The 26,892-nt window shown below is 38.1% G+C and overlaps 1 protein-coding gene across 1 annotated transcript in view; it reads left to right on the forward strand.

Annotated features, from left to right (window-relative positions):
• Positions 1–26,892, forward strand: part of PHEX (phosphate regulating endopeptidase homolog X-linked) — a 218,083-nt gene that overhangs the window by 130,062 nt on the left and 61,129 nt on the right. The window contains exons 13-14 of the mRNA XM_017540697.2: positions 8,240–8,317; positions 18,936–19,039. Of these exons, the coding sequence (XP_017396186.1) occupies positions 8,240–8,317; positions 18,936–19,039 (182 nt within the window). The remainder of the gene's footprint in view (positions 1–8,239; positions 8,318–18,935; positions 19,040–26,892) is intronic.

The following is a 26,892-nucleotide window of genomic DNA, read 5'->3' on the forward strand; positions in this document are numbered from 1 at the left end:
AAACAATCAAAGGAGGAATATATTAAGATATGTGAAAGTTGTATGAGATTCAATTTCTGTGTCTATAAAGTTTTATTGAAACAGAGTTACAGCCATTCATTTATGTGTTGTTCTAGCTTGTCTCTGCTTTCCCAGGTACAGTGACAGAGCTGAGTAGTTGTGCAGAGGCCATACGGGCTGCGAAGCCTAAAGTATTTACTAACTGGCCCTTTACAGAAAAAGTTTGCTTACTCCTGATATGGGTAAGGCAAACTTCAAAATTCCTTTATTATCTGAATACTACTTCTCAACTCTCTGTTTCACTTTATTGGTATTAGAACTAAATGTATCCATATTCTACAGTTGAGGAAACTGAGAAACAGAGAGAGTCAGAAAATTCAGGCATTGCTAGTAACTTGAGCCTAGATTTTAAGTTCAGTAAGTGTATTAGTCTGTTCTCATGCTGCTAATAAAGACATACCGGAGACTGGGTAATTTATAAAGGAAAGAGGTTTAACTGACTCATACTTCCACATGGCTAGGGAGTCCTCACAATCATGGTGCAAGGCAAAGGAAGAGCAAAGTCACGTCTTTCACGGCAGCAGGCAAGCAAGAGAAAGCATGTTCAGGCTGGGCGCAGTGGCTCACGCCTGTAATCCCAGCACTTTGGGAGGGTGAGATGGGTGGATCACCTGAGGTCAGGAGTTCAAGACCAGCCTGGCCAGCATGGTGAAATCCCGTTTCCACTAAAAATACAAAAAATTAGCCAAGTGTTGTGGTAGATGCCTGTAATCCCACTTACTCAGGAGGCTGAGGCAGAAGACACTTGAACCTGGGAGGCATAATTTGCAGTGAGTAGAGATTGTGCCACTATACTCCAGCCTGGGCGATAGAGTAAGATGTCTTAAAAAAAAAATTAATTACAATGGATTTCATTGCTTCATTTTCCAGAAGGTTTTCTATGTTCTCACAAAATCTCTCATTCCCCTCCCCCCATTTTTTTCTCCTGTGGTAAGATCAGTTAATGTGGAAATATACCTTGATGTTAGCTGAGCACTGTGCACATGCCTGTGATCTCACCTACTTGGTAGGCTGAGGCACAAGAATTGCTTGAACCTGGGAGTCAGAGGTTGCAATGAGCTGAGATTGTGCCACTGCACTCCAGCCCGGATTGCATTATGAGACTCTGTCTCAAGACAACAACAGCAAAAACCCTAGAGAAACGTACCTTGGTGTGAACAGCATTGAGTGATGTTTATGATCATATGTTAATCCTCTTACATTAAAAGGTTAAAGGTAAAATACAGCCTTTTATATTTTCTGATACTATTAATGACATTGATCAGAGTGGGTTTGTCAAATTATTCATTATATGAATTAATATTTATTGAGTTGATCACTTGCTATGTTACCTGTGGAGAACGCAATGGTGATTAGGTGGAATAGGCTATTGGTTGAATTTGAATAGTATTAAAGATTCTCTCAGCTACAAAACCTCTCATTCGATTGTATTTATTCCTTTGGCTAAGAAACTACTCTTTTAAATAAAAGTATTTCTCCAGAGTAAATATATTAGATTGCTGTTAGTCACTTACATTCTATTATAAACTAGTTTGAGGCCCCAGTGGCAACTAGTGGATTAGCTGCCTTGAAAGATTAATAGTTTTGATGGATGAGAAGGTAAGGGGGAGATGTCTCTGGAGCACAGAGTATTGCTAAGGAAAGCCCAATTAGGGTACGATGGTATTGCAAGTGGTATGAACACATAGGACCTGTTAGGTGTTGAAAGGAACAGATAGAAAAGAGGGAAAGAGGCAGAAGGCAGAAACTAAGATGGCAAGTGCTAAAGGCAACCCATATCTTTGATCTTCTGTTTCTTTCTTTTCTTTTTCTTTTCTTTCTTTCCTTCTCTTTCTCCTCTCCCTCTCTCCCCTCCCTCCCTCCCTCCCTCCCTCCCTCCCTCCCTCTCTCTCTTGTTACCCAGGCTGGAGTGCAATGGTGCGATCTGGCTCACTGCAACCTCTGCCTCCCCAGTTCAAGCAATTCTCCTGTCTCGGCCTCCCAAGTAGCTGGGATTACAGGCATGAGCCACCACGCCTGGCTAATTTCATAGTTTTAGTAGAGATGGGGTGTCTCCATGTTGGTCAGGCTGGTCTCAAATTCCTGACCTCAGGTGATCCACCTGCCTCAGCTTCCCAAAGTGCTGGGATTACAGGCATGAGCGAATGCGTCCAGCTGATCTTTTCTAGGGTTAGATTTGGTAGTGTTTCTTGTGTCTGTTTTCAGAGGTGTGCCAATAGTGGCTTTCAAAAGAGTCCTCCAACTTTTGTGGGGGCTGCGAATAGCCTGGATTCTTCTGACTCATATGCAGAGTCTGGCTTTGCTAGGAAAATCTCCCACCATGCTTTAAGAAGCTTGTAGATGTGTCTTCCATTGATAAGAGGGTTGCCTCAATAGTTTTTCTCTCTAAGCATTTCTTTTCTCATTATTTTTTCTCTCATCATAAGTGTGGCCTTCTGAAACTGGACCTATGAATAAAGAGAGTCACATTATTTCTCAGGGGTTTCAGGTATTTGATTGGGGGGTGTAAGATGACCTGGACTCCTCTGAAAGACCCTCCAAACAGACACACAACAGCTACCTTAAATCCTTGGAAGAAGTCGTGTTTCTGCTTTCTTCGTGTAGTCTACAACTAACATTTGCTCATCGTGTACTCTGGACCAAGGGATAAAAAAGTGTTTTACATGCAGTGTCATCCTGAGCTCTTGCAGACAGCGCTATGAAGTAGGTATTAATTTTTAGTAATTTTTTCTGAAACAATATCTGATGTAAAAGAGATCGTGTTAGGATTATATTAGCTAATGGAAAACATGACACATAATGCCTCAAACAAATAAGAAGTTTATTTTCTGTGTGTTGTAAAGGGGAAAGAGGGAGGCAGTCCAGGTCTAACATGCTGGGCTTCAAATACCATCAGCTTTTTATCCCACCATCTTCAGTATGTAGATTTTTTCCTTATATTTGTTGCCTTGTGATTACTGGATGGCTGCTCTGCCTCTAGCATTGCATCAGCATTCCAGAAAGGAGGAAGAGGAAAAGCTAAAGCAGTAGTTCTCAACTGGAGGTGATTTTGCCACTAGGGTACATTTGGAAAGCATGGAGATATTTTTGTTGTCATCACGTGGGTGGAGGTTTGCTCCTGGTATCTAATTTGTAGAAGGCAAAGATGCTGCTAAATATCCTGCACTTTACAGGGCAACCCCCACAACAAAAATTATTCGGCCCAAAGTGTTGGGAAACCCTGGACTAAAGGCAGAAAGTAAATGCTGTTCCGTCTGTCCCCTTTTAAAATGGATTATTCCAAGTGCAACAAGAAATTTTTCTTATATGTCATTGGCCCAAATCTCATCCCATAGTTGTAAAGGAAGCTGGGCAACACAGCTATTTTTGTTGTTGTTGTTATTGCATCCGTTGTCATCCTGAGCAGAATTAGAGTCCTGCTAGTAAGAGAAGAAAGGCAGAATAGATGTTAGCTAGACATTGGGCAGTGTTTATTTCAAAAAGTTAGGTACTCTGTCGAAAGTCAGAGAGGTAGTGAAGATCAGCAGCTGCTTAAACCTCCTCTAATAAGGAAGGATGTCCAGCTGTCAGGTGCAGCTTCTCTCCAGATATCTGTATGAATAAAGCATGAAAATGCATGCACTGGGTATGGAAAGCCCTGGAGTTTTTGATCAGCCACAAGCAGCCTAGGAAATATTTCTTGCAGGATATAATATGCAATCTGTTAAATATTTATATCACTGCGCTTTCAGCATTTATAGTGAGACTTGCCTTTCCTTTTTGTCCATGTAAGCATAGGGTAATTAATTTCAGCCCTGACTAAGTAATACTTTGCCTTTCAAGTCACCAAACTATTGCTGCTTCACTTCTCTCATTCTGAAAAAATTAAAAAGGGTTGTGATCACTGTTTGCCTTACTAAGGGTTCATTCTGGAATACAGACACTCTTCCAAGTATATCAACCAGCATGACATTTTTAAATACAGAGAATTGGAGGCTAAGGCAACCATTCAGAGGGCTAGCGGGTGAAGGTCAGAGTCTGCCAATGATCTCTGTGGCCTGCCCACCAAAGAGGTCTTTCTCAGGAGAATGCTTGGCAGTTGCTGGCTAAGGGTTATATGCCCACATGTCTGTATATGGCCACCAACAGCAAATAAATGGTATCTTCACTTCTGCCTTTGGAATTGTCTATGAGTGTTTCTCATTGGCAGTCTAACCTGGACCCATGGGATATTGCAAGACGTAGTTCTGAAGCTTCTTAGGGAAAAATGTAGAATGGGGTGGAGTACGATGATGAGAAATTGACAACGAAGTCTGTGGCAGAAAAAAAAACATTTGAGTCTGAATAGAGGCATGCGTATATAGCAATTTTGGGAAGAAGAACCCTCTATTCAGATGTTGGTAATGTTGCTACTAGTATTATCACCTTATTCTAGTTATGTATCTTTGGGAGGTAAATAGGGATTCTTTGTATCTGTCCTGATTTTCTTAAGTCATGGTGATGCTAAATAAATAATAAATAAGGATTCAGTAACCTGCATAGATGGTGCAGAAGGTAATATATTCTGTGAGGCTCTGTAGTGCAGTGGGGGGTCCCAGAAATGAGACGAGGTTTAAAAAACAGTGCATAATTCACCAGCATGCTCTGCAAAGACCAGTCTTCAGGAAACAATCATGGATGACTCAGCTGGTATATCTATCTCTCGCCTGCCTGCCTTTGCCCTTGCCCTTGCCCTTGCCCTTTCTCTTCCCCACCTGCCCCCCCGCCACTACAACGTCTGTCTGTCTGTCTTTCTTTCTTTCTTTCTTTCTTTCTCTCTCTCTCTCTCTCTTTCTTTCTTTCTTTCTTTCTTTCTTTGTTCTTTCTTTCTTTCTCTCTCTTTCTTTCCTTCTTTCTTTCTTCAAAACTATCTGGAATTCTTTACTTGCTATAGTTATGCATATGACTTATGGTGAGCTGATAAAATATAGTGCAAAATTAAATACAATGCAAGAAATAATAGAATAATCTCAGAATGAGGTAACCTACAGACATATCACATAGTCTGGTGTTGGAGGTAGAGCTGTAACCTCTAGTAATCTGCTGTCTGGACATCAGGCATTTAGTGTGTGTAACTCACAGGGTTTTGAAGGTATAATTCGATCTGTGCTATATTTGAGTCTCTGAAATAGCAAAACCCATTATGACTATGTCCTATGGCCCTTGTAAAATCCTAAGTCTTGAGTTTCAGGATTCTGCTCATACTTAATATTTGAATTATCTCAAGGAAGATAAGGAAAGTGTACTACCTTATTCTGTTTATTTCTTGAGTGAGGAAAACTGAAAGGGACTAAAGGAAAGAACTCATTACCAAGAACAGTGTCCAAAGTCACTGGTTTTGCTTTGTGGCTTTGCTGGAATAAAACTAACCCGTTTGGGGTTGCCTTGGTCTTAGGTTGGGTCATCTGGAGGCAGATCTGGAAATGAGAATTCCTGTGTAAGTGATTTATTAAATGAGTACTCCCAAGAGAAACCAGTAAAGGAATGGGAGAAGCAAGACAGAAAGGGGTGGCCTTCAAAAAGTTTCAGGTTTTGGCCGTTAGAAAAGAAAAAACATAGATGCTAGAGGGATGTACAGAAGTTATAAAAGGGATCCCAGGGGACCTGATCAAATCCCTGACAATGTGCTTAAAATGTAGTTGTAAACTTCTCTTTTGCTTTTATGAAACTCAGAATCTGGGGAAGGGAAAGAGAAATTTTCACACGGAACTGTAAAGTTTCTCTAAAACAAGGATTGACAAACTTTTTCTAGAAACGGCCAGATAAAACATTTGAGGCTTTGTGGGCCCCAAGGTGTCTGACCCAATTATTCAGCTCCACAACTGTAATGCAGAACTAGCCATAGATGACAGATTAATGAATGAGTGTGGCTATGTTCCAATGAAACCTTATTTATAAAAACAGGGGTAGGGTGGCTGGGTTTGGCCCAGGGAACATATTTTGCCAATCTCTGCTCTTGAGGTTCCTTATATGTGCCTAAGTTTATTTTTCCTTTATTTATTCCCTCTCTGTTATAAAGCATACAGGATAATTTGTACCATTGTCTATCTAAATGATAGTTATGACATTATGCTGGATCTTGAATTATTTTAGACCACTGCCTCTCATCTTTCTGGCATCCTGGCCATCTTTCACAATGTTGCAAAGGTAATCTTCCTGAGGCATGACTCATCTCCTTTTATTCCCATGCTAAACATATTTACCTCTCTCTTGGCTGTAAAATAAAATATACGTTTGTTGCGTGGCATTCAGGAACCCCTGTGATCTGACCCCAGGCCAGTTTTCCGGCATTATTTTCTCCTCTCTATCCTCATGTACTTATAGTCCAGCTACATTAAATTACTCGCCCTCTCTCCAATATGCCATATCATGTGTGTCTCCTGTCTCCTTGTAGTTTTCTTTTAATATATTTAAACTGACAAAATTATATATATGATGTACAACATGTTTTGATACATGTATATATAAGAGAATGGGCCTATTAACATATCCATCACCTCATATGTTTATCATGTTTGTGCTAAGAACATTTAAAATCTACTCCTTTAGCCATTTTCAAGTGTGCAGTACATTGTTATGAAGTGTAGTCACTATGTTGTACAATACATCTCCTAAACTTATTCCTCTTATGTAACTGAAATTTTGTTGTCTTTTGACCAACTCCGCAGCCCCATTCCTCCACCCCTGGTAACCACCATCCTACTCTCTCCTTCTATGAGTTTGACTGTTTAAAATTCCACATGAATGAGATCATGTAGTATTTGCCTTTCTGTGCCTGGCTTATTTCACTTAGCATGAAGTCCTTCAGGTTCATCCACGTTGTCACAAATGACAGGAGTTTCTCCTTTTTAAAAGCTGAATAGTATTCCATTGTGTATAGATACTACATTTTTAATCCATTCCTCTGTTGTTAGACATTTGGGTTAATTCCATATCTTGGCTATTTTGAATAGTGCTTCCATGAATATGGAGGCACTGATATCTCTTTAGCATACTGATTTCATTTCCTTTGGATATATACCCAGAAGTAGGATTACTGCTTCATATGGTAGTTATATTTTTACTTTTTAGAGGAAACTCCATAGTGTTTTTCATATTGACTGTACCAAATTATTTTGCTATCAGCAGTGCACAAGAGTTCCCTTTTCTCCACATCCTTGCCAACACTTCTTATGTCTTGTCTTGGCGATAATAGCCATTCCAACTGGTGATAGGTAATATCTCATTGTGTTTTTAATTTTTATTTCCCTGATGAGTAATGATGTGGATCATTAAAAAAAATACCCGTTGACCATTTGTATGTCTTCTTTTAAGAAATGTATTTTCTCATTATTTTCCCTTTTTAATTTTTTTTTTTGAGACAGGGTCTTGTTCTGTCACCCAGGCTGCAGTGCAGTGGCGTGATCATAGTTCACTGCAGCCTCTACCTCCCAGGTAGAGTGATCCTCCTGCCTTAGCCTCCCAAGTAATTGGAACTACAGGCATGTGCCACCATGCCTAGCTTACTTTTTTTTAATTTTTATTTTTGTAGAGACAGAGTCCCGCCGTGTTGCCCAGGCTGGTCTTGAATTCCTGGCTTCAAGCAGTCCTCCTGCTTCAGCCTCCCAAAGCTCTGGGATTACAGGCATGAACAAGTGTGTCCAGTCTCCTTTCCCCATTTTTTAACCAGGTTATTTGCTTTCTTGTTATTGAGTTCAGTTTTAAATATATTTTGGATATTAACCCTTTATCAGATATATGGTTTGCATATATATTTGCCCCGTCTTTGTCCCATTTCTTCCCCTGAAATGTTCTTCCAGCTCTACATTTTGAAATCCTAACCATTCTCTAAGACATGATTCAGTCACCTTCTCCATTAAGCGCTTTCTCCGTGAAGAAATAGTCTCTGCTTTGGAGGTTGATAACAATATTGTCTAGTTCTATTAAAATTTTTATTTTGTTTACATTGTGCTAGACAGTTATTTGCTACATTCACTACATTTTTAGTATACTGAGGTCTCTCAATATATATCTATATATTTTTGCCCTTCATTGTGGCTTGCACATAGTATATATTCAGGTAAATGGAGTTTTCAGATGAAGGGCACATTCCTACATCTTGTGATTATTAATGATTTAAGTGCTGAAACTCTGACATTATTTTTCTTTTTCCTTTTTATAGGCGAGAGCTGTTTTGGCAAAAGTTGGCTATCCAGAGTTTATAATGAATGACACCCATGTTAATGAAGACCTCAAAACAGTAAGTGCTAAATTTACCGTACTTTTTTTTTCTGGCAAGTTTTACTGGCCTTGTGCCTTTCAACTAACCCAAGTCCAAGCAATTAAAACTGGTGATGCCAGAAAACACCAACATTTGATTAATTCTTTGGCTAGATAGGAGCCTGAATATGCCAGAGAGATCACAAGATTTAGGGCAGATTCAAAATAAAGGAAGTGGCAGAAATGATGTGTAGCTAAGTGGGTACCATAAAACAAAGTGGACTTGGGTTTGGCCTAATTTGATCATAAAAGAAAGAATTAAGCAATTTGAGTATTTTACAATTAGTGGGCATGTTCTAATGGCAAATGCATCATGTTTGTTGTTAAACACTTTTTATTTACTTCATTCATATTAAATGAATAATAATAAATCTGCCTGCTGAGAGTTAACTTCATTGAACTTTATGAGTGTTTTGGAAAATTAAGTGCATATACATATGACTGTATAATTTATTGTGAATTGGACTGTGTATTTGCAGTAAGTTACTGATGAAAAATAGCCATAATTCTTTTTTATTCCAATATTTTGGGACATGTATTTTCCAGGAGGTCTATTAATTACAGGCCTTTCTAATCACAACCACTGTTATTTCCTCTCCTACAAATAATTCTGATAAATGATTTTTCTTCCTCATTAAAAAAACGTTTTTACCATTCACTAGATTTTCTTGAAAACATAGTCTTTTGTAATTCTTTAAGTACCTATAGTTCTGAGGTATAGCTCTTTCCTGAAATTGTGGTTCAACAAGTGGCATATCTGAAAGCAATCCCAGCTTTGTAGATGACCATCAGAATTTTACAGGAACATTCAAAAGTGAGAGAAAGCATTAATTAGAGTCTTCCTCCATTGGGCTCTAAGATACAGCCTTCCAAAATATTGATCCAGTTGATCTGGAAGCAAATAATTATGCCTCATAGCATCCTAAAACCCAGACAGTCTGTCTTATTATGCACTGTTTTGATGATGCTGAAAACCCCATTTTATTATCATAACTGAAAATATTGAAGCACTTGACATATTCATGTTCATTATCTTTTAATTCCTTCAGTGATTCTGTGAAATAGATGATGTTCATTCCCACTTTGCAGAAAAGGATAGAGAGACTCAAATAATTTAAGTTATCTCCTCAGTTCCACACAGAGTTTCAGAGTCAGGACTGAAATCTGGGATCAGGAAGCTCTGCTTGTAATCAGAAAAGGGGTTCTTAAGGGTCCTTTTTAGGCAGCTGTGCTGGAGGAACAGAGGAGTCAGGGTGGAGACTTGGTGGGGGCAATGTGACGAGAGCTGTAGGAAGAAGAGCAGAGGGAAGGCCATGCTATCAAACAGTTAAGGGTACAGGTTCTAGTGTCATGGGCCTGGGTTTGAATTCTGCTTCTTTCACTTACTAGTTGTTTCATCCTGTGTAGGTTACTTAACTTCAGTTAGCCTCCCTTTACTTATCTGCCTACTGGAAATAATAACCAAGTCTTAGTATTGTTGGGAAGATTAGATGAGCTTACATACATGTAAAAACACCTGACATAATACTCTGGCACAGATTACAGCCTACTCCCTATAACGGGTAGCTCTGCAGATCAATATCGTCATTTGTGGTCCATTTTCAAATCTGCCTTATAAAATACTCCATTTCATTGATCCTTAATGGAAATAGACTCAAGCGTGAATTTCTACCAATTTTGAAAATATCACTATATCAGCCAGGAAAGTAAAAAGCACACTAGGTATTTTAAACAGGAAATTTAATACAGGAAATAGGTTGGAAGGCAAGAAAAGGGAAAATGAGGTAAACCACAGGTTAAACTGGTATTGCTACTAAGAAGAGCATCACCAGTGCACAAAGTACCTTAGCAGGAGAACATGGATAACTCCATATGATTGGTACATATGCTGAGTCAGGGTGTGGATGACAAGGTTTGAGAGACAGTTTGGTGTAGAAGTTATAACTAAGGACCCTGAAGTCAAAGTGCCTGGAGTAAAAACCCCAGTCTACCATGTACTACAGTGTTACCTAGGGTACGTTATGTATCCTCTCTGTGCCTTTCTTTATCTGAAGAATGAAGGTGATACTAATGCCTCCCATATAGGATTTCTGGGAGGATCAAATAAATTAACACATTTAAAGTGTTTTAGAACCATCCCTAACATACAGTCAGCACAAATATAAGTGTTAGCTGTGACATCTTCAACTCACACTTATGATAGTGGACTATTTTGGTTTAGAAAAGTCCTCATGAATTAACTCATGCAGTGTTTAGGTCCCTCAAATTGATTTAAAAGGCTATACAGATGGAGCAGTCTCAAGCTTTAATCGAGTAAGGTAGCACTTAAGGTTTACTCACAGTATTTAATCAAGTTTTGTTGGCAGTCTGTTGCTGTCTGGGTTCAGAGCCCCACATTGAATGCAGGACCCATTGAATGCAATACGTTTTGTGAAAAGAAACCAGATGACAAACAGGATGTCATATCGGGTATGCTTCTTTGTTTCTCTGGGGCCCCAACTGAAGCCATTACACGTCAAGATTTTTAATCACTTCTGTGAAGAAATGGCTTTCATCTGACTCATTGCCAAAGCAGACACAATTACACCCAAGAGTTATAAAAGTTTAAAAAACTGGCAGTGGATAAATTCCAGGTTACATGAAATAAAAAGACATTTGTATTCAGAAACTGATTGTATCAGTCCATTTTCATGCTGCTATAAAGAAATACCCGAGACTGGATAATTTATAGAGGAAAGAGGTTTAATTGACTCATAGTTCCACACGGCTAGGGAGGCCTCAGGAAACTTACAATCATGGCGGAAAGCAAAGGGGAAACAGGCACCTTCTTCAGAAGGTGGCAGGAGGGAAGAGTGAGAGTTCAGGAAAAAACTGCTACTTTTAAAACCATCAGATCTCATGAGAACTCACTATCACGAGAACAGCATGGGGGAAACTGTCCCCATGATTCAATCACCTTCTTCCCTTGACATATGGGGATTACAGACCCCTCCCTCGAAACAGAGGGATTATAATTCGAGATGAGATTTGGGTACTGTGTTTCCGCTCTCTCACTTTCTCTCTCCCTCTACCCATGCCCTTTTCTTTTTCTGAGTGACAGTCTTCTCTACTCTCCTAAGTGATGGTACTATCACCTCCTCCCTTCTGTGACCCTAGGCACAGGAGTAACAGGTGTGCTACTCCTGTGCTTCCCACAGAGCCAAATCATATCACTAATAGAGAAAATGAATAAAACCCACCCTAAAAATAGGTAAAGGATGATATGATTGTAATATTGTCACTGAAGGCAATAGCAAAAGGACTAAAGTATCCCTGGTACACAATGGGACTGTGTTTTCAGTGTTAAGAAACATGTAGATGTTGGGGGGAAATAGGGGAGGGACAGCTGGGGGTGGGGAGTTGGGGAGACATAACTGGGGAGAAACGCCAGATATAGGTGAAGGGGAGGAAGGCAGCAAATCACGCTGTCATGTGTGTTCCTATGCAACAATCTTGCATGTTCTTCACATGTACTCCAAAACCTAAAATGCAATTAAAAAAAGAAACATGTAGATAAGGACTGCTATAGAACCTATGAGAAATTTCTGGTAATATGAGCTCTAAGCATGAGAGGCTGTTACAAATGAAAAACAGCATGCTGCACTTGAGACAGGTGGAGACATGATTCATCAGGCACGAATGCAGAAGGAAAGAAGAGCGAGATTAGGTGATGGATCAGACGAAGGTCAAGGAGAAATGTTGAAAATTGAAGTTGGGCTCGTGGAAATACAAGCAAATGAGACAGAATTAAGAGGTAAATTTGCAAAGAATCAGAATTTTTTTTCTTTAAGGATGACAAGATAAGCTGAGGTACTCAGCAAAGCATTTCTGAACAACAATCCTGTAGTTTTGGAAAACAGCAAGAAAAAATAAAATGCCCATTATTTGAACCCCCATCAACATGCGGGAAAGCCTACTGGTTAGGCATCAGACCATTTTCAAATCAGCCTACTAAAGTATTCCATTTCATTGACTCAGTAGAAATAGATTCAAGCAGTGAGTTTATACCAATTTTGGAAATACTGTAATATTAGCCAGGAAAGCAAAAGCACACTAGATAGTTTAAACAGGGAATTTAATACAGGAAATATGTTGGAAGGCAAGAAGAGGGAAAATGAGATAAACCACAGATTATTAACTTTAGAAAGCAGCTGCTGCTCCTGTGCCTAGGGTCACAGAAAGGAGGAGGTGATGGTACTGCCACTTAGGACAGTAGAGGAGAGCTGCCACTCCAGAGCTGAGCTTCGGAGGAGAGACTAAAGATTCTTCCAGAGACATTGCCAGAAAAAGAAAAGGGAGGGAGTGGACGGGGAGAGAGAATGAGAGCGGCAACACAGCACCCTTCCCTTCCTGCGACCGGCTGATTTCCTCTAGTGCCTCCTATTTGCAGGAAGCTAATTGGCAAAGGAGTTTGGGAAACAGTTTTCAGATTTCCAGTCTCCAGCATTACGGACCAAAGTGAAAGTGTCAGCATGCAGCTGAGAGACTATAGGAGAATAACCAGCACAATTCAGGACATTACTTATTCTTGTGAAAGCCCATGGAGAATTGCAGTAAGGACTAAAGTCAGAATCATGGCTGGCCTCTGTTTACTTAGGAGAATTGGAAATGAAAAATTTTTCAGAGGCCAAAGTTTCTGGTGAGTGATACACACATACATACATATAAATGTGCATACAGGGATATGTAGATATGCGAACCTATGTAAGATTCTCTGGGATGGGTCTGGTTTGCTTTGGCCAGTGAATCACTCGTGTGTGTGTGTGTGTGTGTACATGGCCGAGAGTGCCACTGTGCAAGAGTAAGGTGATATTCAGATGGAATGCTGGAATGCTGCAGAAGAAGGTTGTTAAAATACTAAAATAATTCTTTACTATTTTTTTTTTGAGACGGAGCCTTGCTCTGTCACCCAGGCTGGAGTAGTGCAATCTTGGCTCAATGCAACCTCTTTCCCCCGGGTTCACGCAATTCTCCTGCCTCAGCCTCCCGAGCAGCTGGGACTACAGGCTCATGCCACCATGCCCAGCTAATTTTTTTTGTATTTTTAGTAGAGATGGGGTTTCACCATATTGGCCAGGCTGGTCTTGAACTGCTGGCCTCATGATCCACCCGCCTCAGCCTCCCAAAGTGCTGGGATTATAGGCATGAGCCACCATGCCTGGCCTCTTTCTATTTGTTAAAAAACACAAAACATTGCACTCAACTCTCTCAGGGGACCCCTGGCCATCATGGCACTGGAGAGCTAAGAGTGAGCATTGGAAGTGGGGCACCCTGGTGTGCCCCAAACTTCCAGCCAGGCGTCTGTAATTCTCTCACGCTGGCCTTCATCCAGACGGCTCCACTCGCCAGAGCAGACCAAGACCAGGCCCAGTGTGGAGATGGGACATCTGGTTCCAGTGCTAGAGTGCTGGCTTTAACTCCCTCACACCCACCTTCACATAGCTGTCTGTGGGAATTGCATCTTCCATCGTACACTGTATACAAGGATTATTAAACATTTTGAACATCACCCCTGTATATTAGGTTGGTGCAAAAGGAATTGTGGTTTTTGCCATTACTTTTAATGCCAAAAACCGCAGTTACTTTTACTCCAACGTAATAAGTATGCCTACACATATATACACACATTACTTTTGGGCAAAGCCATCTAAACACACCGATCTTGCATATTGCTTTGCTGTTTGAAGAAGGGAAGATGTAGATATAAAATATGGATTCCATTAACTATTCAGAAAATCCTTTGGGTGCCTAGCATAAAATCTTTCTAATAGATATTTGGATATATCTCTGAGTATCTTTAAATGGATTTAAATTAAATGAAGGGTGTCCTAGAATTTACACTTCCTACTGGCACAGTAGGGAAAGTATCACAATTAGTGCTTCAGTATTTTTCATCTGCTTATTTTTACATGTAGCCTGAGGCCTATACTACGGATCATTTGCATTCCTATGTAGTGTCTTATAAACATGTACTTGTCCTACAGAGAAGCTGAACACATTTCCCTGTTCTGCCCTTATTATAGGTTCCCCGTCTTTGGAGAGGTGGTGGTGGTAATAACTTTATTCTTCCATTTAGTCTGTGGATCTGGAATAGGATATTCAAGAAGAGAAATGTAGGTCCTCCTGAATTTTATGATTGGGACAGCTGTAGCTAGGAAATGACACAAGAGTCCCAATTAATTCCCCAAAGGTCACACAATTGAAAGTCAGGAGATGGAATTGATTGAAAGTCATCATCAACTTGACCTAGACTTTTTCCAGTAATTGAAAGGACAAGAGGCTTTTGAGCCAAGTATTGTCCCTTGCTGAATTTAATTTTTTCATTTTGGAGATTACAAGAGGCTTGAAAATATTCATGTGAATTCCTTCTTGTTTCAACTTCTATAACAAACAGAACTTTCCCAATAGTTGCTGGACTTCAATTCTTTTTCTTATTCAAGGGCCTTTTGAAATATTTAAAATTATCAAAATATTATTACAATTAGCAAGTCTTCTAAAAGTAAAACTGATATCATTGATACTATTTTTTGAAGGTTAATATTTTTGAAGGAAATTCCTGTGAGCAAATTTCCCAGAAAGTGTTCTGAGCCCAAGAACATACCTGAATTTTCTATCAGTTGCAATCATATTCTGAAGGTTTTGGCAGAAAATGTGGGAAACAGAGAAAATGCACTCATAATATTACTACATAATACATACTTCGGTTACAGTTTAATTTGTTTTTCTCTATTTCTATACAGCTGTAATTGATGTTCATATATAATTTCGTATGCCAATCTTTACAGTTAACATATTGTTGTTACTGTCTTTTATAGCCTGTTACCATTATTTTAACAGCTGTATAGTATTTCAAGAAAGTTGTATCATGATTTATTTAATCACTGCATCTACTCCCATCCACAGTCTTACTTTGTCCTTGAATCGTTGGTTCACTTATTTAAGACCAGTGAAAATAACACTGAAGTCAGAGCCAAATGACAGTGTAGCTTTGCCAGATTTCATAATCTCTTTAGCCCTGTTTCCCATCTATCATATGTGAATAACAGTGACTGGCCCCTGCCTACCCCCAAACACTTAACCTGTCTCAAGGAAAAAAGTAAGACCTGTCCTCTGTTGCTTGTGATTTCCTTTAAATAAATGGAATAGATCAATTAAACCAGGCTAAGAAAGAAGAAATATTCTCAACTCAATAATGAAAACGATTTTAAAATTATCTTTCTAAACGTAGATCAGCTATGGCAAATTATAATAGTTACCTCTGAGTTTTGCTCCCCACAATTATGTTCAGGGTTCTGGTAGGTCCTTGTTTAAAGTATTTTTAGACTTGGGATCCTTTTCTTCTTTAAAAAGTGTTTTGTTTTTCTTTTTTTTTGAGACAGAATCTCGCTCTATCACCCAGGGGCTGGAGTACAGTGGCGCGATCTCGGTTCACTGCAATTTCTGCCTCCCAGGTCCAAGCGATTCTCCTGCCTCTGCCTCCCAAGTAGCTAGGATTACAGGCACCTGCCACCACGACTGGCTAATTTTTTGTATTTTAAGTAGAGACAGGGTTGCACCATGTTGGCCAGGCTGGTCTCGAACTGCTGACCTCAAGTGATCTGCCACCCTTGGCCTCCCAAAGTGTTGGGATTACAGGTGTGAGTCACTGCACCTGGACCTTTAGAAAGTTTTGAGATGATTTTCTGTTTAGTGTTTTTCTGTAGACTAACCTGAATGTCAAGGGATTTTTTTTTTCAGATGGAACAGTAATGAAAGTATCACAATTAGCAAGTTTTCTAAAAGTAAAAACTGACTCCACTGATATTATTTTTAAAAAGTTAATATTTTTGAAGGAAATTCCTCTAAGAGAATTTTCCAGAATGTGTTCTGAACCCAAGAACATGCCTGAATTTTCTATCAGTTACAATCATATTCTGAAGGTTTTGGCAGAGCTATCTTGGGAACAAAAGCTGAAAAATACAAAGGATTGAACATTGGACACATCTTTTAACCATACGACCTGGGAAGGCCTTAGGATTGCTAGTTAAGGTTGCTTTCTATAACAAGGTTCTTACTCTGTTTCTTCTGAGGCTAAAAGAAAATTTTTATCTTTTTTTTTTTTCGAGACAGCGTTTTGCTCTTGTTACCCAAGCTGGAGTGTAGTGGCACGATCTTGGCTCACTGCAACCTCTGCCTCCTGGGTTCAAGCAATTCTCCTGCATCAGCCTCCCGAGTAGCTGGCATTATAGGCATGTACCACCATGCCTGGCTAATTCTGTATTTTTTTGCAGAGACGGGGTTTCTCCATGTTGGTCAGGCTGGTCTTGAACTCTCGACCTCAGGTGATCCGCCCACCTCGGCCTCCCAAAATGCTGGGATTACAGGCATGAGCCACTGTCCCTGGCTGAAAACCTTTATCTTAAAATACAATCAATTATAAGATTTTAGTCAGCACGGTGGCCCACATCTGTAATCCCAGCACTTTTGGAAGCCAAGGTGGGTGGATCACTTGAGTCCAGGAATTTGAGGCCAGCCTGGCCAACATGGCAGGACCCTATCTCTACTAAAAATATAAAAATTAGCTGGGCTTGGTTGTGCATGTCTGTAATCCTAGCTACTCGGGAGGCTGAGGCAGGAGAATCGCCCGAACCTGAGAGGTAGAGGTTGCAGTGAGCTGAGATTGCACCACTGCACTCTAACCTGGGTGACAGAGCAAGACTCTGTCTCAAAAAAAAAAAAATTAAAAGATTTCATTACGAAGCATTTCAATTGTTGGAACATGATGTAAAATAATAATTTGAACACATCTATTTTTAACATGTGTTAAACATTAGCCGTATTAGCTTTGTACACACACACATGCATTTTAAATGAATAAAACGGATGGATTTGAAATTTTGTCCTCTTCCTTGATCTAATCTCCTTCCTTTGTGTCTGTCTCCATCCCTGGATATAAACACTACCTTGAGTTCAGTCTTACTACTGTTACTTCTGTACCTTTCTTTATGCTTTTGCTGCATAGGTAGGCATCCTTAAACAGCATACAGTATGGCTTTGCATGTTCAAAAACTTTATATTTTCTCATAGCTATAACTTATCTTATTCACTCTGCATAATTTTTAAGATTATTTCAGGTCCATGCATACAGAACAATCATTTAAACTGTTGTATTGCCTTCCATTATGTGAATATACCACTATTTGTTCATCAGTCCCTCTTCCCCCCGCCCAAGCAGTTTGAGGAAGGGACAATTTAAAGTCATAGCTTTATAATTTGTTGGCCAAGCAGAACACAGAGGATGCCAGGGATCAATACTTTTATTTCTGCCTTTCTCCATGTCCCTTCGGTTATTTGATTCCTTCCTTTATATTTTGGCCTGGTCTCCTGGAAAGATTGTTAAGACGACTCATTAACAAAAGCTTGTCCACAGACGTGAGTAGCCACTCTGTGTTAGGAAGGAGCTAAATGTGAGCCAGACACTGGCCAACAAATAGGTGACTGTCAAGCCTATAACCATCAAATTGCATATATTCATTCATATTTATAATGTAATGCCTGTGGGTTTCATGTACATGCATATTTTAATATGTGCTTTTAAAAAATTATTAAAGTTATAAAAATTGCAGTTAGTAAGAATTTGGTTACTCTTGGTTATTTCCTTATTCAAATGTGTATTTTTCTTATTTTCCATAGTAATACATTTAAAAACCAAAGCATTGGAGGTCACTACAAACTACTGCATTGACAGGTCCACAGATCTTATTTACAATACATAGCTAGGTTAAATATTGCTAGTTTTGTTGATGGAGTGCCTATCATGGAAACTGCTGTTCTCCTTCCAAAACAAGAAAAGGAACTAAAAAATCAATAATGTCTGTTTCCCTATCTGAATAGACAACACTGTTGTGAGCTGCTACCAATTTCCTGTGTTCCCATGCAAGCTATAATCTATGATTTGCCTCTGTAATTTCATTAATATTTAGTGACCAGAGACGTTTTGAGTGTTAACAGATACATTCTGTTAATAATTAAATTATTCTGGTGACTTCATTGTGTTTATGATAGAAAATAGGTCTCTGAATCACATTCATTTTTTTCTTTATGAACAACTACGAATTATTTGACTAAATCATCGTCTATAAGCTAAATGAGGTTTCAGTCAACTAAACTGCATGTTACTAAAAAAATCTTATGTGACAAATAAAGTATGCATTTTAGAAAAGATCAAGGGCTCGTGAGCCAAGAAATTTCAAACCAAAGATAGTATGTTTTGTAAAGGTTAAAGTCGATTTTTCAATTAGAAAGGAAATGGAACGTATTGTAAATGACTGTAGCTTCTCTTGTGTTTTCACTGTGATCCAGAAATGACCATATTGATTTTTGAACTCCTTGAGTTAAAGGAAAATCACTGAGAGTAAATTTCATGGCTTTGTGAGTTCCGGGTTAACTGATAACAGCTGAGAGAGGCTGTGAATGCTGCAGCTTCTCTGCTAGTTGCTCCTTCCTATGCCGAAGGATGTTTTTTAGAGCCATCTTTTATCTTTACTTAGAACAATGATGTTGTGGTTTGTTTTATTCAGATCAAGTTTTCAGAATCCGACTACTTTGGCAATGTCCTTCAAACTCGCAAGTATTTAGCACAGTCTGATTTCTTCTGGCTAAGAAAAGCCGTTCCAAAAACAGAGTGAGTATTAAAAAAATGTTAAATAGATAAATACATTGGTGAGAAGTAGAGTCTCTTTAGATTAAACTTTGTAAGTCCCCTCAAGTCAGAGTAGCTGGCTTGCAAGTTATCTTGTTTTAGCAAAATCTGTGTCATGTTTTGCCAACTCTTACTTTTTATATTATGTGATTCAGATCTTCAGTCTAATTACAAGTCCCCAGTTTCTAGCATCAACACATATCAAGAGAAGGCTTATTAGCATGGAAACATTAGAGTTATTTCTAGATCTAGTTATGAATATATATACAGGGGAAAATTTCTTTGGAATTTTACATTCATGTAGAAACTTTTGACGATCGTAAAAAGGAATAAATAATTTTTAAACAACTATGATTAGAAACATCAAAGTAAATGTACAGAAGCAACTATAAAATATTTGTTGAGGTAATGCCTGTCAAAGAACTGAGAGCTATATTGTTTTTATCCAATAGCAGTTACGATTTATTTGCCTTCCTCTCAGCTGCCTATAGGAGTTTTTCCTACAGGTAGGAGAGTTTCCTTAGGAACTTTTAGGCCCAGGGCCCACCAGCTATGATTTCTTCCCTTAGCAAAATGTCAGTGATGGTGACAATGATGATGGTAGCAGCTAACAATTATTATTTGTTTACATTGTACCAGAAAGTGCTTTACAATTTTTAATTCATTTTATCCTCATATGAATTCTGTGAGGTATAGGTACTATTATCCCCATTTTACAGGAAAATAAAAGGCTTACAACTGAGAAAATCTTCAGCTTAGGTTTGGGTAACATTTTGTTCTGTCTGCTGTTGCTTTTGATTCCTGGGACTGGATTCTGTTCTGCTAAGGCCCACTTTTCTAGTGCTTTTTCCCCCTCCTGTTCTCCAGATTGGATAATTTCTATTGATCTGTCTTCAACTCCAGAATTCCTTTTTTGTTTTAATTGTGTTATTTTTTAACTTACTTTTTATTTCCATAGCTTTTGGGGGAACAGGTGGTGGTTGGTTATATAAGTAAGTTCTTTAGTGGAGATTTCTGAGATTTCAGTGCACCCATCACCTGAGCACTGCACATGTACACTGCAGTCTTTTGTTCCTCAACCCCTTCCCCCTCTTTCCCCCGAGTCTCCAAAGGCTGTTGTATCATTCTTTTTTTTTTTTTTTCGCATATGCGGCACTTTTAATATCTAATAATGATGACATCTCATATTACTAGGAAAGAGATGAACTTCTTAATAAATATTACTGGAAAATGTGGGTACTTATTTTTTAGAGATGCATTTTTTTTTAATTGCACTTTAGGTTCTGGGGTACATGTGCAGATCATGCAGGATTGCTGCATAGGTACATACGTGGCAAGGTGGTTTGCTGCCTCCATCGCCCCGTCACCTATATCTGGCATTTCTCCCCATGTTATCCCTCCCCAACTCCATAGCTCCCACTGTCCCTCCCCTAGTCCCCCCCAACAGACCCCAGTGTGTGATGCTCCCCTCCCTGTGTCCATGTGTTCTCATTGTTCAACACCTGCCTATGAGTGAGAACATGCGGTGTTTGATTTTCTGTTCTGGTGTCAGTTTGCTGAGAATGATGGTTTCCAGATTCATCATGTCCCTGTAAAGGACACAAACTCGTTTTTTATGGCTGCATGGTATTCCATAGTGTACATCATTCTTATGCCTTTGTGTCCTCATAGCTTAGCTCCCTCTTATGAGTGAGAGCATAGGATGTTTGGTTTTCCATTCCTGAGTTACTTCATTTAGAATAATGGTCTCCAATTCCATCCAGGTTGCTGCAAATGCCATTATTTCATTCCTTTTTATGGCTGACAACTCCAGAATTTCCATTTGTTTCTTATAGTTTGTATTTCTCTGTTGTGATTCTTTATTGAGCCGTTGTCATTGTATTTTCTGTTAATTCTTTGAATATAGTTTATTTTAATTCTTTGAAGTCATCTATAATAGCCACTTTCAAGTCTTTGCTAAATCCAATATCTGGGCTCAAACTAACTAGAGTTAGTTTTTATTGATTTTTTTTTCTCCCTCTCTCTCTCTTTTTACAGTTTTTCTTTTGCATAACTTTTGTTGTTGTGAATGACAGTTTAGATCATATGTTATAGCAACTCTGGATTCTGATTTATTTCTCTGTGGCTTTTTTTTTTTTTTTTTTAAAAAAAACAAAAGTAACTGTCCTAACTTATACTGCAGAATAGACCTTCCCTGTTGCATCCAGCTGTCTGTGTCTCCATTCAGTTTTTTAACTATTATTTTTAGTTTGTAGCCTCACTTCTTGATGGTTGTCCCTGTGTCTACATAGCTTAGTGCTCTGTCAGTGATCAGGTCAGAGCTTGCGCCCAAACACCTTGAGACTATAGGGCTTCCCCCCTCTGCCAGTTGTTCTGTGTGTGGGTTGGGAGCACCTTCCAAGTTACAGCCAGTTTTCAGTCCACCTTCAATTTCACCTTCCACTAGGCCCTCACTGGTCTTCCCTGCACATGTGCCTAGTTTCCCAGTCAGCCAGGGATGTGTGGTGTGCTTATTTAGCCCTTCTATTACTATTTCAGTTACAGGGTCTCTCTTTTAAATTTCTGACTGGGTTTTCCTCATTAGTTTTCTATTAAGTTAGCCATTCAAAAATCTTAAAAAATATTTTGTGGGTCCATAGTAGGTGTATATATTTACGAGGTACATAAGATATTTCAACACAGGCACAGAATGTGTAATAATCACATCAGGGTCAATGGGGTATCTGTAGTCTCTAGCATTTATCCTTTCTTTATGTTACAAACAATCCAATTATACACTTTTAGTTATTTTTAAATCTGTAATAAATTATGGACTCTAGTCACCCTGTTATGCTATCAAATACTAGATATTATTCATTCTATCTATATTTTTGTAACCATTAACCATCCTCACTTACCTTGACCCAGTACCCTTCATAGCCCCATTCTACTCTCTATCTCCATGAGTTCAGTTGTTTTAATTTTTAGCTCCCACAAATAAGTGAGAACATGTGAGGTTTGTCTTTCTGTGCCTGGCTTATTTCACTTAATATCTTCTAGTTTCATCCATGTTGTTGTAAATTACAGGATTTCATTATTTTTTTATGGCTTAATAATACTCCATTATACATATGTACCACATTTTCTTTATCCATTTGTCTGTTGATGAACACACAGGTTGTTTCCAAATCTTGGCTATTATGAACAGTTCTGCAATAAACATGGGAGTCCAGATGTCTCTTTGATGTACTGATTTTCTTTCTTTTACGTATATACCCAGTAGTGGGATTGCTGGACTGTAAGGTAGCTCTGTTTTTAGTTGTTTGAGGAACCTCCAAACTCTTCTTCATAGTGGTTGTATTAATTTACATTCGCATGAACAGAGTATGAGGGTTCTCTTTTCTCAACAACCTCACCAGAATTTGTTTTTGCCTCTTTTGAGTAAAAGCCATTTTAACTGGAGTAAGATGATATCTCACTGTAATTTTTGATTTGCATTTCTCTGATAATCATTGATGTTGTGTACCTTTTCAAATACCTGCCTGCCATTTGTATGTCTTCATTTGAGAAATGTCTGTTCAGATCTTTGTGTCTATGTGTCTGTTTTTATGTCAATATCGTTCTGTTTCGGTTACTATGGCTCTGTAGTGTAATCTGAAGTCAAGTAATGTGACTCCTTCAGTTTTATTGTTTTTGCTCAGGATAACATGGGCTATTCTGGATCTCTTTTGGTTCCATATAAATTTTAGGATTTTTTTTCTATTTCTGTGAAGAATGTCATTGATATTTGATGGGGACCGCAGTGAATCTATAGATTGCTTTGGGTAGTATGAACATTTTCACAGTGTTGATTCTTCTGATCCATTAACATGGAATATCTTTACTTTTTTGTGTCTTCTTCAATTTCTTGCATCAGTGTCGATAGTTTTCATTGTAGAGATCTTCTGCTTCTTTGGTTGTTTATTCCTAGGTATTTTATTTGTAGCTATTGTAAATGAGATTATTTTCTTTACTTCTTTTACAGATTGCTTTCTGTTGGAATATAGAAATGCTACTAAATTTTGTGTTGACTTTGTATCCTGCAACTTTACTCAATTTGTTTATCATTTTAATAGTTTTTTGGTGCAGTCTTCAGGTTTTTCCAAATATAAGATCATATTGTCTACAAAGAAAGGTAATTTGGCTTCTGTGTTTCTAATTTCGATGCCCTTTATTTCTTTTTTTAAAAAAATATATATTATACTTTAATTTCTGGGGTACATGTGCAGATCTAGCAGGATTGTTAAATAGGTATACATTTGCCATGGGGGTTTGTTGCCTCTATCCCCCTGTCCCCTACATTAGGTATTTCTCCCAATGTTATCCCTCCCCAATCTCCCCATCCCCTGCTATCCCTCCCCAAGCCCCCCACCTCACAACAGACCCCATTGTGTGATTCTCCCCTCCCTGTGTCCATGTGTTCTTATTGTTCAACACCTGCCTTTGAGTGAGAACATGCTGTGTTGGGTTTTCTGTTCTTACGTCAGTTTGCTGAGAATGATGGTTTCCAGATTCATCCATGTCCCTGCAAAGGAAATGAACTCATCCATTTTTATGGGATGCCCTTTCTTTCTGTTGTCTGATTGCTCTAGCTAGGACTTCTAGTACTATGTTGAATAATAGTGGTAAAAGTAGGCATCCTTGTCTAGATCTTAGAGGAAAGGCTTTCAGTTTTCCCCCCATTCAGTGTGATACTAGCTGTGGCTCTGTCATATATGGCTATTATGTTGAGGCATATTCCCTCTATACCCGGTTTTTTGAGGGTTTTTAATCTAAAAATGATAAATTTTATTGTTGAATTTTATTAAGTGCTTTTTAGCATCAATTTAAATGATCATATGTTTTTTGTCCTTCATTCTGTTGGTACGATGTATCACATTGATTGATTTGTGTATGCTGAGCCATTCTTACATCCCTGGGATAAATTCTACTTAGTCATGATAAATGATTTTTTTTAATGTGTTATTGAATTCACTTTACTGGTACTTTGTTGAGAATTTTTGCATCAGTGTTCATCAGGGAATATTAGCCTTTAATTTTCTTTTCTTTCTTTTTCTTTTTCTTTTTTTTTTGGCTGTGTCTTTGCTTTGTTTTGGTATCAGGTTAATACTGACCTCGTAGAATGAGTTTCGAAGTATTCCCTTCTCTATATTTTTTGAATAGTTTGAGTAGTATTGGTAGTAGTTCTTCTTTAAATGTTTGGTAGATTTCAGAGGTAAAGCTATTGGGTTCCAGGGATTTTTTTTTTTTTTCCTGGGGGACTTTTTATGATGGCCTCAATCTCACTACTTGTCATTGATCTATTCAGGTTTTCAATTTCTTCACAGTTCAGTCTTGGTAGGTTGCATCCATCTGGGAATTTATCCATTTCTTCTGTGTTTTCCAATTTATTGGCATATAGTTGCTCATAGCAGCCTCTAACAATCTTTCAAATTTCTACGGTGTTATTTGTAATATCTCCCTTTTCATATTTGATTTTATTTATTTGGGTCTTCTCTCTTTTTTTTCTTAGTCTGGCTTAAGATTTGTTGATTTTATCTTAAAACCACTTTTTGTTAATGTTTCATATTGTCATTTTTCATTCAATTTTATTTATTTCTGCTTTGTTCCTTATTTTGTTGTACTCATTTTGGGTTTAATTAACTCTTTGTTTTCTAGTTCTTTAAGATTTATTGTTTATTTGATGTTTTTCTACTTTTTGATGTAGGCACTTATTGCTGTAAACCTTCCTCTTGGTATTGCTTTCACTGTATCCCATAGGTTTTGGTATGTTGTGTTTCCATTTTCATTTGTTTCAAGAAATGTTAAAATTCCTTGTTAGTTTCTTTCTTGTCCCACTCATCATTCAGGAGCATATTGTTTAATTTCCATGTGTTTGTACAGTTTCCCAAATACCTTGTTGCTGATTTGTAGTTTTATTCCATTGTGGTCAGAACAGATACTTGATATAATTTCAATTAAAAAAAATTAGGACTTGTTTTGTGGCCTAACATATGGTCTATCTTTGAGAATGATCCATGTGCTGAGGAGAAGAATGGGTGTTCTTTAGCCATTGGATGAAATGTTTTGTAAATATCTATTAGATTCATTTGGTTTATAGTGCCAGTGAAATCCAATGTTTCTTTGTTGATTTTCTATCTGGAAGATCTGTCCAGCGCTGAAAATGGAGTGTTGAAGTCTCCAGCTATTATTGTAGTAAGATATCTTTCTCTCTTCAGCTCTCATATTTCTTTTGTATATCTGGGTGCTTCACTGTTGGGTACATAAATATTTGAAATTATTATATCCTCTTGCTGAATTGACCCCTTTGTCAATTATCTTATATAATTATCTTCTTTTTCTCTTTTTATATATAGTCTTTGTCTTGAAATCCATTTCGTTTAATATAAGTATAGCAGTTCCTGCTCTTTTTTGGTTTCCATTGGCATGGAATATCTTTTTCTGTCCTTTATTTTCAGTCTATATGTGTGTTTGTAGGTGAAGTGTATTTCTTGTAGGCAGCAGATCAGTGTGTCTTATTCTTTTAACCCATTCATCCACTCTATGTCTTTTGATTGGAGGGTTTAGTTTATTCACATTTAGTACTATTATTGATAAGTAAGGACTTACTTCTGCCATTTTCTAATTGTTTTCTGGTTGTTTTGTTGTCTTCTCTTCCTTCTTTCCTGTCTTCCTTTTAGTGAAGGTGATTTTCTCTGGTGGCATGTTTTAATTTCTTGCTTTTCATCTTGTGTGTACCTGTTGTATGTTTTTTGACTTGAGGTTACCATGAATGTTGCAAATAACATAACCTATTATTTTAAACTGATGACAACTTAACACTGATTGCATAAACAAACTAACAAGCAGGCAAAGAAAAAACTAGTAACAACTCTATACATTGACTTCATGCACCTGCTTTTTGACTTTTGATTGTTTCTATTTATATCTATTCATACTGTCTATATCTTGACAAGTTTTTGTAGTTATTACTTTTTATAGGTTCAGCTGTAAGTCTTTCTACTCAGGATATGTGTAGTTTCTATACCACAATTACAGCATATAATACTCTGTGTTTTTCTGTGTACTTACCATTACCAGTGAGTTTTGTACCTTCAAATGTTTCTTATTGCTCATTAACATCCTTTTCTTTCAGATTGAAGAACTCCCTTTAGCATTTCTTGTAGGACAAGTTGGGTTTTGAAATTTCCTCAGATTTTATTTGTCTGGAAAAGTCTTTATTTCTCCTTTGTTTTTGAAGGATACTTTTTGCTGTATGTACTATTCTAGGATAAAAGTTTCTTTCCTTCAGCACTTTGAATGTGTCATACTAGTTTCTCCTCACCTGTAGAGTTTCCACTGAGAAGTGTGCTGCCAGATGTATTGGAGCGCCATTGGATTTTATTTCTTTTCTCTTGCTGCGCATAGGATCCTTTCTTTATCCTTGACTTTTGGGAGTTTGATTATTAAATGTCTTGAGGTAGTCTTCTTTGGGTCAAATCTGCTTGGTGTTCTATAACCTTCTTGTGTTTGAATATTGATATCTTTCTCTAGGTTTGGGAAGTTTTCTGTTATTTTTCCTTTGAATAAACTTTCTACTGTGCGCGCAGGCTCGCTCGCTCTCTCCCTCCCTCCCTCACCCTTCAAAGTTCAGTAATTCTTACATTTGCCCTTTGAGGCTATTTTCTAGATCTTGCAGATGTGCTTTATTCTTTCTTATTCTTTTTTTTTTTTCTCTTCAGACTGTGTATTTTCAAATAGCCTGTCTTCAAGCTCACTAATTTTTTCTCCTGCTTGATCAATTCTGGTAATCTTAGTTAATTTTGTACTATTTTTCT

This window comes from Cebus imitator, unplaced genomic scaffold (genome assembly GCF_001604975.1).
Source record: "Cebus imitator isolate Cc_AM_T3 unplaced genomic scaffold, Cebus_imitator-1.0 Scaffold128, whole genome shotgun sequence".
NCBI classification, from domain to species: domain Eukaryota; kingdom Metazoa; phylum Chordata; class Mammalia; order Primates; family Cebidae; genus Cebus; species Cebus imitator.